Source organism: Lycorma delicatula, chromosome 7 (assembly GCF_047948215.1).
Source record: "Lycorma delicatula isolate Av1 chromosome 7, ASM4794821v1, whole genome shotgun sequence".
Taxonomy (NCBI): domain Eukaryota; kingdom Metazoa; phylum Arthropoda; class Insecta; order Hemiptera; family Fulgoridae; genus Lycorma; species Lycorma delicatula.
In genome coordinates this window covers 65909513-65933981 of record NC_134461.1, presented here as the reverse complement: position 1 = coordinate 65933981, position 24469 = coordinate 65909513, and the positions used below count along the sequence as shown (strand labels likewise).

Below are 24469 nucleotides of genomic sequence, written 5' to 3'. Positions count from 1 at the left end.
TTAAAAAAGGGATTATGATTGGTTGGAATTTACTGCCTAATAATTGGTCAGTTCCTTTTAGAGTTGTAATTGGTGAAAAGTGGTGATGTTTTATTGGTCAGCCATATTTGTACTTGTGATTGGTTAGGAAAATACTGTATTCTGATTAGTTAGTTATTGAAGTAATCTGTGGGAGCGGTGACACTTAAGTGTAATCTGCGATATTTTACAATGAATGTGTATTGTCATTGGTTTAATTAGAATCTTGTTTTGGTCATAATTTATTCATTTTACGCACGTTAGCTGACTGTTATGAAGGGGCTAAATTGAAAGTTCTTTGGTGGTATTCTGCTTTGTCGAGTTATCCAGAGAAGGTTTCACTAGTAGGGTCATCATCCTTTGTAATGCCAACATCAAAGTAGAAAACATCATGTTAAAAGGCTACCCTTAGAGTTATACATTGACATCTTTGTCTGGATTCTTAAATTCGATTCTTGGTTATTGCTTAGGTAAGTTACAAGTTGCTGTTGGTTGAAGGAAATTTAAATAGATTTTAGTTCAAAGAAACCCCCTTCTTTTACCTGTTTAGCCTCCGAAAATTACCGTTCAGGTATTATTTCAGAGGATGATGTGTATGAGTGTAAATGAAGTGTAGACTTGCAGTCTCAGTTTGACCATTCCTGAGATGTGTAGTTAATTGAAACCCAACCATCAAGGAACACCAATATCCCCGATCTACTATTCAAATCCGTATAAAAGTAATTACCTTTACTAGGACTTGAACGCTGGAACTCTCGACTTCCAAATCAGCTGATTTGGGAAGACGCATTCACCACTAGACCAACCCGTTGGGTTAGTTCAAAGGAAGCTAGACTTACAAAATGTTACAATTGTGTAGTCTTCATCCCAAGATTATCTTTATTCTTGAAAAGATCACCATAATGTTTCTATTCAATTAGCCAGTACTTGCCATATGTTTGATCGATGGCCTGACTTCCCATTAGAATATCTAGCTAATTTATCCTGATTTTGGTTTGAATATTTCAACCATGCATGCCAGTACAAATGTGAAGCAATCATGTTAAATAATGCACCTGTAAGGTTTCATCAAAAGCATTTTAAAAGTAATAGGGTCATTTGTTCACAGCCCAGAGTCTTTTTCTGTGTTTGGTCCTATATAGTTTCAGAATGTTTGCAAAAAGTAATAAATGTCATAGCAAGAATTGTCCTCATAAATATCATTGTCCCAGACCATCAGTAAGAGATATTCTTACCCAAGGGTGCAAGTGTGAAATCTAAGACCAGGTTTGGTGAGACAAAATTACTGACAAGTATTGCATACATGTCATCTTTTTTCATGTGGGAAATTTAATACCAGCCTGATTGATAAGCTCTAATCGATAGAGCATTTAAACTTGTAGTAGGACTTGATACTTATAGGGACAAATTAGATAGGTTTGGTTTAGTAGTTTTGGGTCTTTACCCAACAACCCACCATGTTGGTCTAGTGGTTAACGCGTCTTCCCAAATCAGCTGATTTGGAAAGTCAAGAGTTACAGCGTTCAAGTCCTAGTAAAGCCAGTTATTTTTACACAGATTTGAATACTAGATCGTGGATACCGATGTTCTTTGGTGGTTGGGTTTCAATTAACCACACATCTCAGGAATGGTCGAACTGAGAATGTACCAGACTAGCTAATTTACACTCATACATATCATATATATCATTTACACTCATACATATCATCCTCATTCATCCTCTGAAGAATTATCGAAATGGTAGTTACCGGAGGCTAAACAGGAAAAAGAGAGGGGTCTTTACCCAAGCTGTATGATGTGATGGACTGACCTGATGTGTATGTTTGCACCTGATATGAAGTTGAACACACAAAAATTGTTAGAGAATTTGAGATGGTGGAACCTGGGTCATCTGGAAGTTCCACAGTAGAAGGGTTTTTGAGGATTTTAGCTCTGCAGACAGGTTGAGATGAATTATTAACTTGATGCCCTGTTAGATCAAGTAGTTTAGTTTAGCTTAATTAGACTGTAATGAAAAAAAAAAATATAATGAATTAATAGTTATAGGTGTGTTATTTTTTAATGTTTAACTCAAGGGGACCTACCTTGGAATCCAGTGGACATTTATTGAAAGGTGCTCAACATACTCATAGTGTATAAAATATTGCATAGAAAATTATTGTTTGCTCATAGCAAGGATTGCTAGGTCAAAATCATTTTACTGTTTTGTGTAAATAATTTTTTTTATATTCTATTAATCTTGATTCTGAGTCATTTAATCTAGATCTTAAAAAATAAACTTGTCGTGTCTGATCATTTAAACTATAAGAGGAAGTTTACAAAATTAGATTTCTTTTGTGTTGAAGCCTTTAGAATTAAAAAAGGATATCTAATAGGTTCATAAGACTTGGCAAAAATTATAATTACGTGTTTAATATTTTTTTTTAAATGTTAACATATGCATTGTAACCCCTGTTATTTTAAGAGAGTGCAATCTTGAAGAACCTTTATCTTTTAAAAAGGAAAGTTGTGGTGATAAAACAAATTAAATGCTTCATTTATGAAAACAAAAATTTCTAGCCTAAGTTAGATTTCAGTAATTGAATTCAAACTAGTTATCTTAATTGATCCTATGTATATCAATATCAAATTAACAAGTACAGTCTTGGGAAAATGTGAATTACTCTAATCTCTTCAGGTGATAAAACAGTAATTTTTTATCACCCACCTTTTTTTCTTACCAATTTTTTCTTATCCTGTATCAGTTCTGTGAGTATAGATTTGACACTGGATTGGTTATTAATGCTGAGAATGCTGATACATTAAGAGTGAATGCATCTTTATTGTCTGTGAGAACGGCAGCCTATGAATTACCTGAAGAACTTCTTTTGCTATCTGCTGGCTGTACAATTGACCTAATGACTGAAATACCTGTCAGCTAAATTCAAATCATCTTGCAAAATGTTTAGTTGGTTCTTTAATTAATTAAAAAATTGAATTAAAGTAATTTTTTTAATTTAACACTAATATTCTTCAATTATCTATTTTATGAATTTTCACATTTATCCTCCCAATTTGATGTACATAAATTTTAGGATTCAAATCTAATAAATTTGTTATTTAGATTTCAACATTTCTATAAATTTATTGAAATTGCAAGAATTTAAAAATTACTACATTCTGTAAATATACTTTTCATGGTTCATGAATTTAAGCTTAAAATTTTGGGCTTTAATATTGTGCAACTTTATTAAATGTCAATGATTATAGATTCAGTAGCAGCATTATCAGTTTTTGTAGGAAATTATTCTTGCCTTCAATAAATAATATTACTCATGTATTTAACTTATTTAAATATTTATGAATATAAATTTTTTATGATGGTTATAAGAATAATCATTTTAATGTAAATCTAAAATTACATGAATTTTATATGAGCTATCTATCAGTTTTCTTGACAGAATATAATGTATGAAAAATGTATGTATATATTCCATCCATAAATCAAATTATTTTGTTACTTTAGTTGTATCATTTATTTTATCTTCATTTCTTTTATGTTAATCCTACTAGTTAGAATATTTTTTAATGCTTGTATTTGTATATATTACACGCTAATTATATTTTTAAGATTTTTGATCAATTTCAACTGATGAAATATCTTCGTATTTGTTTTCAGCAAATAAAATGCGGTTATGTTTTGGTTCTGATGATGATAATGATGATGACATATTACTTCGTATCATTAATTATTACTTTAGAGTCTGTCAGTTACTTGGTTTACTTCCATATGAATTAAGAGGAAAAAATTTTCACTTCAGTTACCTAAAGTTTTTATATTCAATAATTATTTTATTGTTTTTTACAATAATATTAATTTACATTATTTTTACCGAAGATTTTTTTAATTTTTCAGAAGATAATGTTGTAAAACATGTTATGACATTAAGTATAATTTGTGAAACTGTTATTTTTTTCAGTATTACCTTTAATAATATGATATTTGCTCTTTATAGATTCCCTTCAGAGAGTAAAATGATATTTAGTATCGATTTGTTATTAATTCATTTAGGTTGCTCTAAAGAGTTTAAAAAATATTACTTGTTAGGTAAATTTAAATTCTTTAAAACTTTAATTTCAGTTTTAATTGTTTATGTTATTGATTACGTAATAAATTTTATTTTAATTAATAATAATAAATTACGGCTAATTAAATGGTTTTATCTCATCACGATTATTATGTATAATAAAATTGTTTGTTTTGTATTTAATGATAATATAAAGATTTTCAAATTTAGATTTTTTGCCATTAATAATTTAATAGAATCATTAATTGAATCATCAGAAAAGAAGATAAAAAACAATGAAGGTATTATTAAAATAAATGTTAAACCAAAAAATTACACACCAACTGAGTTGGTAAAACTTATTATTAAATTGTATAATGACACTTACAATAAATGTAAAGATATTTCTTATTCTGTAGGATATTGTAATTTTTTTATAATATTATTTGATACTGTTGCATTAACATTGCATCTGTATATTGTAACTCAGATTTTAATTATTAATAATAAAACCTACAATGATTATTATACACTAATTAATTCATTCAGTTGGATTATTATGAGGATTTCCAATCTTATTGCACTTATAACAGCTTATGTGGCAACTAGTGTTGAGGTAAGAATTTTTTTAAGTAAAGATTAAATATTGAAAAATTTAACAAATATTTTTGTGAAGATTTCACAAAAAACTTGTAACAAATACTGATTTGATTGTTTATGGTAAAGTGAAAAGTTGAGAATAATGTCATCATTACATTCTGTAACCAGAATAACATAATATTTGTCATATCCAAAATTGGTGCAGGTGATTCAGGTAATACCATTTCCAGATGATATTAATTATGGCTAAACAGAAAATACATTAATTAAACCTTAAATACATTAAATTATACCTTAACAACATTATATTTTTGTAATCTTAATTTTTTATTCACTGCTTTAATTTCAAATTAATTGCTTTATTTTCATCATCATCAATGACATGATAAGTAAAAATCTTCATTTTTTTAAAAGAGCTTAAAACTCATGTAAGAGTTTTACCAGTGTAAGAGTTCAGCCATAGCCAAGATAAGATTCCTGACATCCCTCTATTCCCTTAACTCTTCAGCTTGCAGATCCAAATTTTAATCCCCAATATTTGTAAAAATTACATTCCAAATTTGAAGATTTTTAACCCACTAAATTCTAAGTTGTTTAATGGAATAGACATCAATCAACAGATATAAGAACAAGCAGAATTTACTGACCTTTTTTTAAATTCCTTGAAATTTTATATCTCCACTGAATTCAAAACCCAAACAAAAACAATGTGATGTTTGGCATGGTTACCATTTTTCCTTTTGTTTTAGTATATGCTGAAAGGTAAAATATTTTAAATGCATGGCCCCTCAGATGTTTTATGTGGGGTATTTTTAAGAACATTGGAAATGTTTGCACCAGTAATAAATTTTAATTCTGTATTTATTGTTTAATTTAATTTATTTATATTTTTTTACTGAATTTTTAATTTTCTTGTTTTTATATATTATTTTTATTGAACAATATTAAATGTTATTCACATTAAACAACTGAACTGATTTGAGAACATTTAGCCAATGGTGTTGTTTCCACCTGTTTTGTACGCAGAAGACTGACATGTCATTGCATGTGTTGTTCATTACTACTTGCAGAGGAACAGGATATTATTGCATCATTGTTCATGCACTTTTTCCTTGTGTTTTTATAAACAAACACAATCAGATATTGTATGTTATTATTAAAATATATATTTTTTCTGCTAAGATCGTCATAATTACTTATTTGTACAAAGTTAAGGAAGTATTGTAATTGTGAAAAATTTTGGTTTTCAAATTTCAACAGAAATATACATTTTGACCATCCCTGAATCTATTTTGACTAGTTTCGGCATGTCGTCTGTACATACATATGTATGTACGTATGTATGTACGTATGTATCTTGCATAACTCAAAAACAATTAGCCTTAGGATGTTGAAATTTTGGATTTATGACTGTTGTAACATTTAGTTGTGTACTTCCTCTTTTGACTGCAATCTACTGAACCAAAAGTGTCCAAAAAAGCCCAAAATTGGATTTTGGACTTTTACTTAATTGCAGTAATAAGCCTTACTTGGAGATTTTCAAAGATTTATCATAAGTGGTACTTATTTTTATTGGTTCCAGAGTTATAGCCAAATGAAATTTTAATTAATGAAATATTTGAATCTTATAAGGAATCTTATAACCATTTTTTTAAATATAAATATATTGATTTATTAATAATTTTTACCCTCTGATTGCAAAAAAACTTTACAACAAATAATAATTCAATAATAAAAAATAAAAAAAAAAAATATGAAAAATATCTGAAGTTATTAATGAAATAATATTTTATGTACTTTTCATTTTAAAAGAGTGTGTATATGTAATTTAATAGGCATACAAATAAGTCATGTGGTGTCCACAACAAATTTTTTTTTAATATTGAGAACATTATCTATCTTTCTTAGCTTCATCATAATTAAATCATAAACCGAGTTTTGAAATTGTAATGTATACAAAATATGTCAACATGTGATTTAATTATAATGAAGCTAAGGAAGATTGTACACAATATAAAAAAATATATTTTATATATTTATAGTAGAAAGATTTTATATCACAGAAAAATTTTACAGATAGTGAGGTTACAGATGACATTATAGATATAACTATTCAATTAAAATCATAATCTGCTGGCTCTTTCATTTGAGCTACACAAAATTTTAAGAATTTCTTCCATATTACTCATAAGATTCGGAAAAATAAACTCAAAAACTGTATATTTAGATTCCAGTGTTTCGTGTTCAATTAAAAAAGGATAATTTAATACTCATTTTTCATGAACCATTACATTATTCAGATAAAGCATAAAATGATTTGTTTATTTCTTTATAATTATACCCAATTTGTGCAAAGTAAATAAATAATAATTTTTACAAAAAAATTAATTAACAGCATCATAACCCATGCAGGATTATCACATGCGCATCCTAAATAATGGAAATTAGACACTTCTTTCAACATCATTCCACTTATAGAATACTCAGTGACACTGAAGGTAGAGCTTCAGTGTCACTGAGTATTTTCCACAGAAAGCCATTATCTCTTGTTTTCTGAGCAGATATCTTTAAGCTATACTCAATCCAGATATTTTTTTAATGAATATATTCCTTTTTGCAACTTGTCCATACGTTCTTGTGTATTGATGTTATCTGCATGTGCAAATATGTTGGGTTGTGTTTCAGGGTTTACCACAAAAATAAACTTCTCTCTACAAATAAAATTTACAATTTTAATTTAATATTGTCATTGTCCAAGTCGTTGAATGATAAAGCTTTATCATTAAACGAAGAAATGAGCTGTATAAATGAGATTCCTTAGGGACTACAGACAGTTGGACTTTGTGATAACTTTATTATCCAAAGACTTGGACAGTGCCAATATTAAATTAAAATTGTACATTTTATTTGTAGAGAGAGGTTCATTTTTTGTGCTAAACCCTGAAGCACAACTTAACATATTTGCATATGCAGATGACATCATTATACAAGAATGTAATATAAGGATAAGTTCCAGCAAGGGGTATATTCATTAAAAAATATCAGTATTGAGTAAAACATAAAGGTATTTGCTCATAAGACAAAGGTAAAGTGGATGAAGGAAAGTGGCAGAAAATACCCAGCAAGATTGAAAATAGAGATAAGTGGAATGATATTAGAAGTGTCTATTATCTAAAGTTTGCAGTATTTGTTTATGCATGACCAGGATGTGGCAAATAAACTTAATAAGTTTAAGCACATTTAGGATTCACAGAACCCTAAAATACAATACAAGGAGAGAAACTAGATTGAAATTCTATAATGTCATTGCAATACTGGTTTTGTTGTATGGAACTTGAAACACGAACATTTTATAAAAAAGAGAAAGATCAAGTAAGAGCTGCAGAAATTAGATTCCTTAGGGGCTGCTTCAGACATGATTTGAAGATTTTTAATTTGGAGAAAAATATTAAAGAAAACAAGTTAAGTTGGTGGACATCTGAGGTGTTGTAGACAGATTGATTATCTCACTTGACTTGAGAATATCTGCCAGAAGAAAACTAAGATATTTAATAAAACGATACTGCATTCACACAACTTATTGATTCTACAGTGGTAACATGGATCATCTGAGAAATCAAAGGATGTGAAATTAAAGATGAAATACCAGCAGCCGACTAGTTTGCTCAATAGTGTTAAACAACCCTGAATTAAAATTGAATGCTCTTAGGAGTTAATGGAATTTAAAATAAAAAAATATATTTTTAAATGTAGTGGCCTTTTTTTTAAGCAAGTGATCCTCGTTTTTAAAAACCGCTGGAAGTTTCTCCGCTTAAGGTTGGCGAACCTGTGTCATTCATGGCCACGTTAGTAATGCACACAGTGTACTGTTGTCTGTAAGTTGTTGCGTTGTAGTATCTTTGATTACGTGTGAGTTATTACTTTGTAAAATTAATAGGAAAATCGATGTTGACGCCGACAATGAGATACGTGATCATACGTTTTTTAAACCATCAAAATGTTAAGCCAGCTGAAATTAATAGGTAGTCGGTTGCTGTGTACGGTGATAATGTAATGAATGAAAGAAATGTGCGAAAATGATGTGAAAGGTTTAGAAATAACAGAATTAATGTGCATGATGAAGAACGTTTGGGGAGGCCCTCGATAATCACCGAGGACTTGTTGAAATGCGTCGATGATGAAATCAGAAAAGATCGTCGCTCAACGATTTCCGACCTGGCCCTTCTTTTTCCTGATCTTTCAAGAGCTGTTATTGGTCGCATTGTTCATGACCATTAGGCTTCGGAAAGGTTTGTACACGTTGGATGCCGCACGTCTTAACGGAGCGTCACAAAAAATCCGAATGGGATCTGTTTTGGAATTTTTTATGGACTAACAGAAAAAGGTGATGAATTCCTTAATTCGATTGTTACCGACGATGAAACATGGATTTCGTATTATACGCCAGAGAGAAAACGGCAATCAAGTGAATGGCGTCATCCTCAACCACCAATCAGACCAACAAAGGTCAAGCCACAGCCATTTGGACGCAAACCGATGGCCACAGTGTTTTGGGATCAGTTTGGCATACTGCTGATCGATTTCTTGCCGCGTAGAACGACTATAAATGTTGAAGCCTACTGTGAAACTCTACGTAAATTACGGCGCGCCATTCAAAATCGGCGTCGTGGGCCACTGACCGACGACGACGTCCTGCTGCACGATAATGCACGTCTACATGTTGTGGATCCGACACGTGATTTCTTAGAACAGATGGGAAATTTACGATCACCCAACATATGGTCCGGACTTAGCTCCTTCTGATTACCATTTGTTTGGGAAATTGAAAGAATTTTTGAGTGGTAAGCAATTCGCGGGTGGCAATGAACTTAAAAATGCTGTTAATCAGTGGCTAAATGGACTGGGGGCATAAGAATACGATGAGAGTATGTTGAAGCTGGTGTATCGCCACGATAAATGTCTTAATTCATGTGGCGATTACATAGAAAAGTAGTATAAGGTATGTAGTTGAAGAGAAATAAAAAATATTTATAAAGTTTTCAGAATAAATTTTTTTACAATGAAACTGTCTTTACTTTAGAGATAACCTCTCGTATTTTAAGGTTTTAGAGACTAAGTTACAAGTTAGTCATAAATCTCAACTGATGTGTGCTCTTCTCTGTCTTTTTCTAACATGTGATTGATGTAAAAAAAAAACTTAATAATTAGCCATTCTGAGAATTATTTTATCTATAAAATTTTTAACAACTAAATTAAATTTTTGAGTGTGACTATTACGAGATTGTACTGTTTTCAAATTGAAATTTCAGCTGAGGATGCACATGAAATTGTTCTTCAGAAGATAAATTGCCCTAATTTTAATAAAATTCATTACATCCTAAAACTTTTCAAGTTGCCAAAATGAAATTTTATTTAGACAATAATTTGCATAAAATAAATAAAATTATATAAATTTACTGAATTTTAAATTATTATTTTTTTTTGTAAACAAAAAGAGGGAGAAGTTAAATTTATCTTTTTATCTGTATTTGATATAATTATCATACTCATTTCAGGCCATGAGAAAATGTACTACTTACATAAGAATAATAAACTGTATTTTTCATAAATAAGCAAATCTAAACCAAGATTATAAACAACTTCTTGTTTGTAATGAAGTGGAAGTTCCTTTTATAACAGTATTTTAATTTAATTTAGAGTCACTGGGTCAAATACGTAATTTCTTAGTTTTATAGATCATATCATGTATTTAAAATTCATTAATTGGTTAATTAAATGAACTGTAATCCTGTTGTCAATTAGTAGCACATTTTTGTATTGTGTATTTGTTACCGTTAGGGTAGTATAATTTCTTTTAGGAGTCTGATCACCAAACGATAAGCTGAAACAAAGTATAAATACTTATTCATACATTAAAAAAAATTTTATCATAATTAATAATGAAATTCATACTGTTAAATCTACATAAATAAAGTCTGTGCTCTACTTTGGTGTACATTTGATATTTTTAACTGTAAATATTTTGTGATTGATTATTAACTAAATTGTGTTTATTATTCTGAAATTCAGTGATTCTATTCATACATTTTCAGGCTAATTATACTGGAGAAGTTGTCCACAAAGTTTTGAAATCAGGTCAAACATTTCACATTGCTAATGATGTAAGTATTAAAAACCTGCATAATTTACTTTTATTTACCAATAATATTAAGAGCTATTATTTTTTCAATATATTTTCTGTTTTGTATTAGTTATCAGTCAATTGATTTTCATAATCATTAAAATCTATCAATGTAAAACATAGCCTAACATGCTAACATATTGCATTTTAATTCACCCATTTTTAGGCTTACTATATAAAGTAAGAAAGATGTATTGTAATCTTAGGATTGGATAAAAAAATTTTTCTTGAAAATAGGAAAAAAGCAGTAGTTCAGGTGATCAGATTCCCTCTTGAATGCTAATTAATATGTATGTGCATATTTAACCACTTATATAGCTTGTTAATATTTATTTAATAATTATTTTTTGTAACAGATCTTTAAAATGGAAATTTAACTTCCACCAATTTGAAGACCCTCAAAATTTTAAGACAACAGTGCTAACCATATGAAGCACTTTAAACTGAAAAAATTTTCAATGTGAAGGCTAGCTGAATAATTTATTTATAGTTGAGTTGAATTGTTTCACACACCATGTAAACGTAGGTGTTTGTATGGTTTGTTAAGAATTTTGAGATTGTTAGGGATAATATTATGACCTGCAGAGTCAGTGAACCTTGATATGATCTGATGAGGATGGCTCCACATAGACCTTTCTGGAAACAGTTTCCTGTACGGAAACTTTACAATACTAGTAATTTGTCTGAAAATTCTACTGTATGAATCCTAGAATAAATTATAATACAAAATGAACTGAAAAAAGTAACTTTCCTTCAATGATTAAACAGGATTGCCCGCAAAAAGAATTGTTACATTGCATAGCAAAAAAAAAACATTTTTTCCTTGTTCTTTTCCTTTTCCAGTATTCTGTGTTGAACAATGGATCATGTATCGTCATTCCATTCTATTCCACTACCACTCCTCTATCACAGCCCTTCTACCTGTACACCCATATTTATAATATTCTCCTTAACTTTATCAAGTCATGTTTTTTTTGTTTCTTCCCATTTACCTTCCAATTCAATATTTTCAGTGCTGTACTGTCTTTGTAATTTTCTTAACAAACTCAAACAATCTTCCTACTCTGCTCAACACAATTTCAGTATTTGTGAGAGTTTTTATTTTTATACTCTTCACAAAAATCCTTTTATGTCCTGGCTATCATACTTCTACAAAAATTTAATTTGCTTAACTTGTATCTATATTTAATTCTGTACTTTTATGACCCAAGCCTCTGTTAACATATGTTGGAATTAACATAAATATATCTTGTGTAAGACTTATTAGCATTTCTTGTTTTTACTAATCCTTTTACATTCTGATAAAAAATGTCTTACACAGAGTACTTTGTTTCTTATTTCTTTACCAATCTTCCTATCCTCTGCCAGATTGTTACCAAAATATTTAATTATCTCTACAAGAACTTCATATGTAATTTCAGCTTTGCTCTTTGATTTCTCTCTCTTTCTGGTTACCACCAAAATCTAAAACTCTCTTCAGTACTTTTTTTCTTGTAAAATAAGCACCACACCTAGTTAATTGTCTTTGAGATGATTGGCTTTGAAATGTAAAATAGTATAGTAAAATGAATATATATAGCTACCATTTTGTAAAATGGTAGCTATAACTATCTTATAAAATTAATTACTTGGTTTTCAGGAATAATATTACTTACATTATATTTAATATCTAAAAAAAAATATTATAATAATAGTGTAAGTAATATTAAATAACAATTAAATATTTATCATTATCTCTTTGAATAAATTGCTTTAATACTTTATTATTCATGGGCTGAAGTTTAGAAATTTTATTTTTCTAATAATTATCCATTGTTTGATGCAAGTCATGTAAGAAGTAAATTTAACTTTCAGCTCCTTCTAAATAACAAGTTTAAAAAAATAAAAAAGTAAAAAAAAATAGTAAAATAAAATAGTTATTTTACTAAAATAACATTTCAAATATTAATATTTTTCTCTCACTTACAGTTGGAACATTTCTCTATACAGCTGTTACATAAGAAATTACTTTTCACAGCCCGTGATTTTTATGTAATTGACTGCAAATTGATTACATCAGTAAGTAAAATTTTATTTTAGATTTTATACAAATTTAATACATTATGATAGGAAAATTATTTTTAAAAAATCTACTTCTGGTCTCATACATGTGAATAGATCCTATAATATTTACCCTTTTTTTTATTTTACCCATTTTTTTTATCTAATGCTCTATGTTTTGTAACATTTTAATTACTAATAACTTGATTATGCTGATGAAGCTAGGATATGATTCATTATAAAAAACTGTTTCATGGTTAGAATAACTCTCTATAGCATACGCTACCAGGCTATTGGAAAAACATATAAATTCTTGTGTTGTTTATACCAACTTATAGTGGAAAATTTAAATATTTTTTTTTACTATTTTGTTTTAAAATGTTTTTAACATTTTTGTTTGAGATGTAAACTGATTGTTTATCATTTATCATTTCACTTATTTTTACTGTAGAGTGATTATGTCACTCACTGGCTTCAGCCATTAGTTCCCTATTCAAATACTGGTTAGGTTGTCATTTTCATGTGCTAAAATTTTCTGTATCAAAAATTACAGTAATTGTGATCAGGCATCAGCTTAATAGTTAATAATAATATAGTTCCCCTTTGGAGTATGGGATTGGTGGTCCTGAGCTGTCCAAGCTGGTTGTGGTTGTGCTTCTTCGGTTCGCTGTTTGCGGATGGGGCAAGATGCATGACTGTGACCTGTTTTGCCAACACTGGGTGGAACATGGACAGGGAGTGCTCATCCCTCTGATATGAGCTTAGCTAGCTCTATTGCGCCGTTCAATGTGGGTCAGTCACTTTGGCTCTTGGCAGGGATAGTCCCATGGGTAAGGGTATCGGAGTCCTTAATGCTACATGTGAGCCCTAGGATGTCGGCATAGTGGGTCAGGCAGTATGTGACTCCTCGACTTGGGTTAAATCTGTGGAAGGCGGCTGAATGGGGGAACCCAGGTAGGATGAATTATTTGGAGCACACCCAACCATCTTTCTGTCCACACACCTGGCGACATATTGACTGATGATTACTTTTTTATGAAACAAACAATTTCCACTCTTGTGTGGCAGAGGGTCCACATAAAAAAGCTCATCTTGGGTAAGCTTTAGCTTCAAACCTGAAGTGAAGGAAGAGTATAGAGTCCTAGTGATAAGGAAAAGTCAGACCAAACTAAGTTTCGACCGAACAGTCACACAGCGATACCAAAGTATTTGGTTGTAAGAAGAAGTGATGGAGATTTTTAAAAAATCGGTCCTTTCATGATATCGCATGGAATCATGGAAGCTGCAGGAGGGCCAGTTAAGGAAGTTGGAAAGATAGCTACTGGTTTGTTCATCAAAACTGTAATGATATACAATCTTTACGATTACTTAGTGCTAAGAAGATTGGCATTATGGATGTTGAGATTTTACCACATGGTACTTAAAAACCTCAAAAGGAGTATTTGTGTGCCAAGACCTATTAAACTGCACAGAAGAGAAAATAGTAGAAGAACGATTTGAAGAAGAAGTTGTAGTGTGTCAACAATTAAACATTCAATGCAACATAGAAGTTGTACCCTCTACATCACATGTCCTTACCTTACCAAAGTGTCCAGTAAAGATAAAGGTTGGTTTTCACAGACTGGAAGTACATCTGTTTTTTCCGACTCCACTGTGATGCTTCGAGAGTCAATGATTTGGACACAGTACGCTGTACAAGGCAACAGGTCTGAACTTGTGGATACCCACTGCATCCAGATGAACTGTGCAGCGATCCACCCATCTGTGTAAATTGTCATGGGCATCATTTAGCAAGATCACAAAATTGTCCAGTGAGAAGGTAGCCATCCATGAGGTGAAGACCATAAATAAAAGGTCAGCTACTTCGAATAATTGATCACCTAAGACATCTTATGCCCAGATTGCGCAGCAGTTCCTGAAACCTCTTTAAAATATTAAATGAATCTTTAAGTGATGGGAATCTTGTGGAAAATATAAAGCGTGTAGTTACACTTACACTTTTATCATACTTTTACACTTTTGTTATGATAAAAGAAAATACAGTTGACAATGTATTATGAAGAGTGATTATGTGTCTTTAAAAGGTTTCTAAAAAAGATCAGAAACGTAGTGTGAGAATTAAAACTGATAATGAGTTTTGTCATACATATGCAAAGAGAGATAGTGAAACAGGAAAATGTGTAGGTAATGGTCTATTGTTAGTCTTTTAACTATAAATACTGCAATATGCAATCGGTTTATTCATTAAATTATTACTTTTTAATAGTTAAATTATTCATTGATAAATGAATTTATTTTTAGTGAAAAATGTAGTAGAAAATTGATCAAATATTTTAAGATACATTTTATAATTTATTATCTGAAATGTATAATGTTAAAACTAATTAACTCGCTTATTAACACAGAATATTATAGAAGTTTAAGTACCAATATGAAAATTGATTTTGTAATTTAAGATTTTAATGGGATACGGTCCATTAAAATTACCAAGGGGGTTCTTGACCCTCAAGAATTCAAAGATGAGTACATTAAAGTAAGAAATTAAATTGGTGATTGTTAATCATATGAACTCAGAGTGGCTATTGTAAATTATGTGAATTCAAAGTGAGACATTGTATTAAGAGAGATTAAAAGTCAAAATTATTTTATGAGAATTACTTTAAAAGAATTCAAAGTCAAAAAATAAAAATTTTTCCAAATCATCACGCTTACTATTTGTGTGGTGTGTCTAATTTGACAAACATTGTTGTGATATTTAAAAGTTGAGATTTATACAAGCACAGAAAGAATAGCGACATTCATTTTCGAAGGTGACAGATTTCGCAGCAAGTGTCAGTTGGCTCGACCTATGGAAGAAACGCTACAGTATTTGTCAATTAGATATTTGTGATGAAAACTATCATCAAATTTTGAAGAAATGGAAGCATTGAAGAAAACATTTCAGGAATTAAGCGAAACTGAAAGCCTAACGGGTTATCAGATATATAATTGTGATGAGTCTGGCCTTAATTAAGAAAAATGTTACCTAGTAAGAATCTTTCAGCCAGAACTGAAGCGGCAGCCCCTAGCTGCAAGAATAGTAAGGAAAGACTGGCAATTTTAGCATGCAGTAATGCTACAGTAAAGCTTAAAATGGACCTTGTAATGATTGAAAACTCTCAAAATCCTAGAGCCTTTAAAACAGTTTAAAAAACGCTCTTCCTGTAAAATACTATAGTCAGAAAAGTGCATGAATAAGCAGTGAAAGTTTCAAAGACTGGTTCTTTCAGGAATTTATTACTTCAAGAGAGAAGTTTTTGAAAGAAAATAGTTTAGTCAGAAAAGCTGTTTTGTTGCTAGATAATGTTCCAATGCACCCTGCTGAAGAGCTTCAAGATGGTGACCTTAAGGCAATGTTTCTGCCCCCAGTGTAACCATCATATGCCAACCTATGGATCAGGGCATTTTGGAAATAATTGGAAATAATAAAAAAGAACCATCGCAGGAAGCTACTGTCCACAGTGATAGAAGAAACTGAAGGATAATATATGATTGAAAAATTGAAATGCATCAATGTAAAGGATGTTACTTATTGGATTGCACAGGCCTGGTCTTATGTAAGGGTTACAACAATTGCCAAATCATGGAAGAAGCTGCTACATGATGATGAAAATGTGAAAACATAAAACACAAGTGAAAGCGAAGAAACCATTCTACCTTTAGTCAAATGTATCCGTGGATGTGAGGATGCAACTTTGCAAAAAAATGGAAACTTGGATGAAGGATGTTAATCAGTATGAAATAACTGATGAAGAAATTGTCACTATTGTCAGTTGCAATGACAAAGAAATTGAAGATCAAGATCAAGTACCAACTGTGGAGCCTTGCAGAATTTCACATAACGATGGAGTTTAGGCTCTAGAAACTGCAGTTAAATACATTGATCAACAAGAAGAAGGGGATCTACAGGAATCGACATAATTATGATGCAAAGATTGCAAGACTTGGCAGCAAAGAAACTTTTCTTTTTCTGTTTAGCCTCCAGAACCACCGTAATGTATTACTTCAGAGGATGATGTATATGAATGTAAATGAAGTGTAGTCTTGTACAGTCTCAGATTGAACATACTTGAGATGTGTGGTTAATTGAAACTCAACAACCAAAAAACACCAGTATCCACGATCTAGTATTCAAATCTGTATAAAAGAAGAAGAAACTACACTCGTCAGGAAGGCAGACTACACACTAACATTTCTTTCATTACAACACTGAACCTTTGAGTACTGTATTAAACTTCAGAAAATTCTGAAACTGTAAGTTCATTTTTTCAGTTAATTTTTCCTGTTTTGTTGTAAAACATGATTATTATGTTCATAATGTGTAAAATTATAACGTAATTTAACCTTTAATAGACCTTTTCTTAATATCTCCCTATTGTCTGACATTTTCGCTTATCAATGTCCTGCCAGCTCATTTATGTCAAATAAGTGAGACTCTACTGTATATCATTTTTATGCAAATCACTTAAAATTCTCAAATTAATTTATGTTACAGATAGTTGGAACTGTGGCTACCTATCTTGTCATTTTAACTCAGCTAATTCACAGAAATGAATCATAGAAGATATAGTAATAATAAAAGTGTGTTTAAAAAACATACTTACAATTTTTTTAATTAATTAATTTTACTACCTTAAATTTGACTGCAACTAAGAAAGGTTAATAGTGTGAAGCAGTTGAGTTTATTTTAACAGGTTGATTGCCATGAGACATCAAATGATGTCTCAGCCAGTTATCCGTTATTGCTATGAAACATAATCTGATGTCTCGGTTTCAGAATCTAATGCTGCTATGAGACATCAAATGATGTCTAAATGCAAGTCATACTTAAGATGCAATATTATTGTTTATTTTTAATTTTTTTGTACCAGATCACATATTATTTTAAAGATAAAATGTATATTATTGTGTAGTATGTAGCACAGATGCTTTTCTTGAAAATTGAAATTAATTTTTTTTTTTTTTTGAAAATCACCAAATAAACATAATTGAAAAGTATTGTAATAAAATGTGAATTAATTGTAGTTGTTTACTGATAAAGTTTAGTTACATTCTAATACTAAGTACTCTTAAAAATATTAAATTCAAAGCATAATTATCAGTAAGATGTGAATTTATTACAGAAGAGAGTGATTTTTAGTAATTTATGTTAAAAAAAGTATAGCAGTTAATAAAAATAGTATTCAAACAATTCTGGAGTTGTAGAATTAAAAATAAATACCATCAGTTGTTAGCAAGTAAAAAATTATAATTCAGTTAAAATATATTTAATATTCTGAGACATCAATTGTTGTCTAGTTAGATACTGGATGCTATGATACACAAATTGATGTCTCAACTTTATTTTTGAATATTTCTAAAAGTAAAATTGCAAAGTGAAATTGGCATTAAAAATTATTAATAGAGTAACAGTACCTTTATTGAAATTAAAAAAAAAAAATGGCAGCACTGGTGGATATTTTTAGTAAAATAAGTGTAGCAGCCTTAGAAATGTTGCATTTTTCAGTGTGACAGTCAGCCTGTTAAGTACTGGTATGAAGATTACAATTACTAAAAATTGGCTTGCAAAAATATTAACCTTTTATGGAATAAGTAAGTGTTTTTCTGTTTACTACAAATGAAATGTAATCACTTGTAAATCAGAATAATTAATGCATTTGTTTATTAATTCATGATCTTATATTTACATCTTTTTAATAATTTTAATTAATACAGGTAGACACTGAATTAAGATAGTAAATGAAAACATATAATTTCTACTATTATGCACAGATTTAGGTGAACATTGAAAATATATTTAAAAAGAAAAGTTTTTCTATTGAAAATGGTAAAGACATTTTTTTTTTAATTTTCTGGAAATGTTTTGAATTAACTAGTTTTATATTTTATCATTTTCTGACTAAATTGAATTAAATTTTTTTTTGCTGCAAAAGAATATGTAATTATAGTAAAATATTTGAATGAATCTAAAATACAATTATAAAATCTAGAATGCATATTGATAGTACTTCATAATCTATTTATTTTTATTAGTTAAATTTATATTTTTTTTTTACATTAGGTTTATCTTATAGCCTTGCTGGTGCCATGTAAATGTTAACCAGCTATCCTGCTTACATGTAGCTTTTATGCTTGAAATAGAACATTTATTATTATTCTCTGAAGTGTAGCTCATTTCTGAGTGTAGTTGCTCATTTAATCTTCTTAAAAGTAAAATGATATCTCCATAACATCTAATTACAGTTCATTTGGTAGCTATTTGTTTCTGATGAAGAGAAAAAATAAGGTATGGTGTGTTGTATCATTCAAAATAAATTTTTCTCTTAATAAACTGTAGTCACTTGCACCATTTACTTTAAATTAAAATTCATGTTTCAAATACTTATAAAACAAACTAAATTTATTAAATTTTCAAATAAATTTTTAAAATATTCATTGGAAATTTGTTAAATTAAAATTTCATTGTTAATTCAAAATGATTTATACAGAAGTAAGAAGGCATAACCAGTTCAGCTGTAACAAATGGACTAAGAAACTTTACAGAAACCACATAAAGTATTAGTTTTAATTCTGGGTGATGATCCAAATTTGCAAAGCATACTTAGTATTTCCATCTTCATTGTTTCAAGAATTTTAGTAATAAATGCATCAATGATATTTTATTTCATCACCAATATCCCATATTCACTGGTGGTGAAATACCTTCAACAAAAGCTGAAACATAAATATATACTTAATAAAAATAATCTAATTATTTTATAGTAAAGCTTACTTTTTTTGATACACTTTTCGTTTGGTTAAATTCTCAGTATGGGTACAAGTTTGGGTACACTCTCAGTATGGTTCTTAATTAAGTTCAGTGTAATGTGTACATTCGTTTGCATATCATCACCAATAAATTGCTTATGGTAGCTTGTTAATCATACTTATTTTTTTAAGGTTGTTATAAGTTAATAGTATGCTTAGCTTCTTATAAAAGTTTTTAATTGATTAATAATTATATCAGAATTATGTATGTTAGTTTTTTATTAGTATATATTTTATATTTACTAACATTTATTGAAATGTATGTACATGAGATTAAAATAACATGAATTGAGAAAAGATTGGTTAGCACCTATTTTCATTGTGTTTGTGTATGTCTTCACCATTAAGATTTTATAAGAATTTTTGATTGCTTTAGTAACATTCAAATAAAATGCTTGTATAAAAAAACTGCTAAAAGTATAAATTAAATTCCAACTGGTTTATTGTAAATAAATTAAATTTATACAACTTGTAATAATTCCTTACCATTTACAGTACAGTTTTATTACCAATGAATTGTGCATAGTTATAATTTGTTATTATTACTTGTTTACAAATTTGTCACGACGTTCTAGTGTTGTTTACTTGAAACTATGTCTACCTGAACAAGAGAACTGCTCGTACCACATGTTTTTTTTAAATTTATAAAGTAATTTCAAATCTACAGCCTTCAAATTTCCATAATTTTTCCAGTTGTTGTAATCAAATTACACTCATGATTCTAAAAATACCAAATTTATTACAAAACTCCCATCAGATACTACAGTATGCTTCTTTTGTAAAGATATCTTTGGGGTTTTGAAAATCATTTAATCAAACTGGTATTTAACAACTGATAATTAAGGTAAATTAACAATATGTTATAATAATACATTTTTATCTCTGTCAGTTACGTTTTAAAGGTGTTTTACTTTTCTGAAAATTTCCAGAAAAACTGTGCTTTATTCTACTTTTAATGCCAATAAAAAAAAAAAAAAAACAAAACAGAAAGCAATGTGTAAGTATTTGTTTTATATGTTTCACTCAGGAAAGATTGGCGATTCTAATGGTATAATTAAATATTTTCTACATTTTTTTTTATGAAACAATAACATGGTGAAGTCATCTGTCAAGTTTTGGACATTTGGTATATATGGGTAGACCACATTATCTTGATCCTATTCTGAGAAGTAATATTATTTATTGTACCAAACTTATTTATAATGATTGGAAATAATGAAATGTAGAAAATTCTTTAAATCATAATAATGTATGTTTCATTTAGTTTAGTAGTATTTGGTAACACCTACCAGAGCTAATCATCAGAAATCTTGACCTCAGGATAAGATGTGTAATTTTGCATTGTAAATCATTATTCTCAATTTAGTAAAACATGGCATGAAAGATTTTTTTTTATAAAATTACATTGGATATCAATTGTTTTATTTAATTTTTTTTTCTTCGGTAATTGAAGTGATTAGTATCATTTAACTTATTATTCCTAGTATTTACTATAAAATATTGCAAATGTAATAAAAATTCAATTAAATTTATAGGAAATGATTGGACATAATAATTAATCATATAAAGTCTTGTTTAATTCATCCGTTTGAGATTTTCTTTGTTTTTGTATTTGATACAAGAACTGCCAACACATTTCCTATATTTCTGAAATTTTGCTAGGAAGTTCCTTGATATTATGTGGAATGATGAAATTGTAACAATTTTTCATAAACATTTTCAATATCAGGGTAATCGGTATTTTCCTTCTTAGAAAGATAGGATTGATTGGTACAGTAGACAAGTTTTTATTGCAGTCACCACTGCTACAGACTGAACATGTGGGATTTTCTGCAGTTCTAATGCCAGCTGCTCTTGATGTCAACCACAATTTCTAGTCTGCTTCTCAGGGGTTTTGCGTAGGCTGCTACACTTTTCTCTTTTTCTCCATCTAATGTTTTGTTTGTCTCTAAGACCGTTCTCTTAGAACAAATACTTTCTCAGTATACTGTTAAATAAAATACTGGTAAATATACACTTGGATTGCATTTTGTGAATTAATTTTTTTTATAGTTTTCTCCTGGACATCTTATTTACAAAAAAAATTAAAGTAAAAAGAAAATAGAAACATAGTGAAGTACTATAGTTATCAATATTCATTACCATACTTGGAAATGTTGTTTACAATATTCCAGACCTTTTTTTGAACTTGTTAAACTTTTTATAGTAAATTAATCACGATCGATGTATTTTAATCTTCACTTCACTAATCCAGTTTTGAAACTAAGATCAGTTTATTTACTTCGTATAAAATAAGAGAGGTCTATTATTCTTAGAACTTCTGGAATACAATTAATTAATAATCTATACTATTATATAAAGAGGAAGAGAGTTTCTGTTTGTTCAGAATAAACTTGTCGATGAATTTCAGTAGCATTACACTCCTCAGCCTGAAGAAATCAAATTACCGCACGCACTTCACACTTGGCGGGAGATGCTATTGTTGTAGACATGTTTACGTGTTACTGCGTGTTCAGAACTAAACAAAGTGACCCGGCGTGATTTAATGCCATACTAGAGACGCTGCGCAACACATATGCGCAAAGGTTCATCCGATTTTTGCGCGGGTTTTTATTTCGCGACCGATCGGACCTTGAAAAAAAATAACCCTTGTATATTGCCGCGTGTTCGCGGCTCGACCAGGATATTGAGAGTGTAAAAAACTAAAAATTACCTATAATTACAATTTATTACCCTAAAAGCATAGAAAATAAAATAAATAAATAATAACAAACACAACAATAATAATAGTGAATATATGTCATACAAAATAGTAATTCAAATAAGGACAATATTTGTTTAAAGAAAATTAAATTATAAAAACCAGAATACAGTATAATTGACTAAAAACATAATGACCGCTAATATTGCATTAACAACGCATTGCTAATATTGCATTAATGACCTAATATTGCATTAACAACGAGTTAAGATTAGAAAAGTCTAAAATTCATACAATTCAATTCTCTGCAAATATTATTGCTTTTACTGTTAAAAATGTAACTATTCTAGAGTTTATGAATGAGTATAATACTCTCACTTTCACTGCTGTTTACCAATAATTCACCGAACAACTTCCTGCATTCAACTACCGTCCACACTGGAATGCTTGTGACGCACTTTTCTCTAGTTATTATTACACGCTTACTGATAACGCTGTCACACATCGCGTCGAACACGGCCTCGCAGAACTACTCGCTTAGTTACTCACTTAACTACTAACTATTCCCACTGGTCCTGGCAGTATTTGTATCCCCCCCCGGCCTGCAAAACCAGTATCCCGCCTGATTCTTTAACTTTTGAAGGGTAATAATTTCATCGTCCGCGCCCTTAAGTTTTCCCATAGATTCCTATTACGGTCCGGTAACCCTTCTCGTCGAACAAGAATTTTTGGGGGTGCCCTTGTTTATTACAAACTACAGATTGTTAAATGGACCTGTTAGCCTGAGAAAAGGGATCCCTTTTAGTTCCTTCTGGATTCCTTTCAGTATTATTTTTTTATACTTGCTTAGTTTGAAGTAATCTGTTACCCTGGTCCGTTATACTGTAATCAGTATAACGGACCAGGGTAACCAGGGGTGTTGTCTCATATATACGTCTCCCTGTACAAAATTTTATAAAAATCGGTTTATCCAGTCAAAAGTTATTGAGCTACAAATACGCTAACACACATATATACGTAAGAACATTACCACCCCTCTTTTGTTTTTTGGAGTCTCTTGGTCGTAAAACGTCGAGAAATGCCAAAAAAAACCATACCTCATTTTTTGACTGATTACTATACTTTCCTTCTTGCAGCATAGCTCCTAGAGCTATGATGCCAGGAAAGTAAAACCCAAAAAAGTGGAAATATTTTTAGCATGTACTTTTCCTAATTAAAGTCTACCGAAAAAAATTGAAATTGTATAATTTGTAGTAATTTATTGACTATAATTAATAATGTATAAAAGTAATTGTTTTATATAAAATAGGAATCAGTTTTCATTCAAAGTACTTAAGTCGAAGTCAGAAAAAATAAATCATAAAATGTAAAAACATATATTTTGACTTCGACTTCGAATATATTGAAATGTTACACTTCGTAAATCGATCATATTTCTTTAGTCTTATTTATTGCATGTATTATATGTCAACAACCACCGTTCTGTAAACGTTGAAATTTAAATAAGAACTAAACAAAATATGAATTGAAAAATGTATTGCTTTTCAATCCTTAGGTTATTTTATTATTTTTTTAAAGTCAGTTTTACTTGTTATTATCATATTTTATAAAAAAAATAACTTAATTAACTGTAAAAATATTTAAAATTATATAAATGGTTTATTAAACCATCTACTCCGTATAATAAGTAACTGGAAAATTCGAGATAAACCGTAACTTGTATAATAATGAGTTGTTTTAGATGTGTCAGTGTCAGCTGTGGTGGTTGACCTTGGGTTGACCACATGACGTCATACGACTCCCTGACTCCCCATTGACTCCGATTTACTGATATATTTGAAACCAGCTTTTTGACGAGTTGCACTGTCAGTGCTGAATTTACCTCTGTTGTGGGATTACCTTGTAATACGAGGAGTCGTCCCTCATCGTTTCTTTCTCCTGTTGAGTTTAGATTTGAGTGTTACAAGCGAGTATCGGCCTGTCTAGTGCTTTAATGTAAGTTGTTTTACATATTCGTTTATACTCTTCTTTTTTTCC

At 29.8% G+C, this 24469-nt stretch overlaps 2 protein-coding genes across 3 annotated transcripts in view; both read left to right on the top strand.

The window, feature by feature from the left end:
• The first annotated feature begins 4604 nt into the window (after positions 1–4604).
• Positions 4605–17536, top strand: LOC142327451 (putative gustatory receptor 28a). Its single transcript, XM_075370544.1, has 4 exons — positions 4605–4680; positions 10757–10825; positions 12814–12903; positions 17420–17536. Exons 1-4 carry the CDS (start codon positions 4624–4626, stop codon positions 17483–17485), a joined length of 282 nt encoding a protein of 93 aa, XP_075226659.1. The 5' UTR covers positions 4605–4623; the 3' UTR covers positions 17486–17536.
• A 6731-nt stretch (positions 17537–24267) lies between these two features.
• Positions 24268–24469, top strand: part of LOC142327829 (regucalcin-like) — a 98001-nt gene continuing 97799 nt past the window's right edge. The window contains exon 1 of one of the 2 annotated variants that reach the window (XM_075371166.1): positions 24268–24427. The gene's annotated coding sequence lies outside the window, so the exon portion shown is untranslated. The remainder of the gene's footprint in view (positions 24428–24469) is intronic. The other variant, XM_075371167.1, reaches the window with a different exon arrangement.

Excerpts from the sequence above, each read along its gene's own strand:
- LOC142327451 (XM_075370544.1), top strand. The coding sequence starts at position 4,624 with ATGAGGATTTCCAATCTTATTGCACTTATAACAGCTTATGTGGCAACT. Across the intron at positions 10,826-12,813 it reads CATTTCACATTGCTAATGAT|TTGGAACATTTCTCTATACA; the intron begins GTAAGTATTAAA and ends TCTCACTTACAG. Across the intron at positions 12,904-17,419 it reads ACTGCAAATTGATTACATCA|ATAGTTGGAACTGTGGCTAC; the intron begins GTAAGTAAAATT and ends TTTATGTTACAG.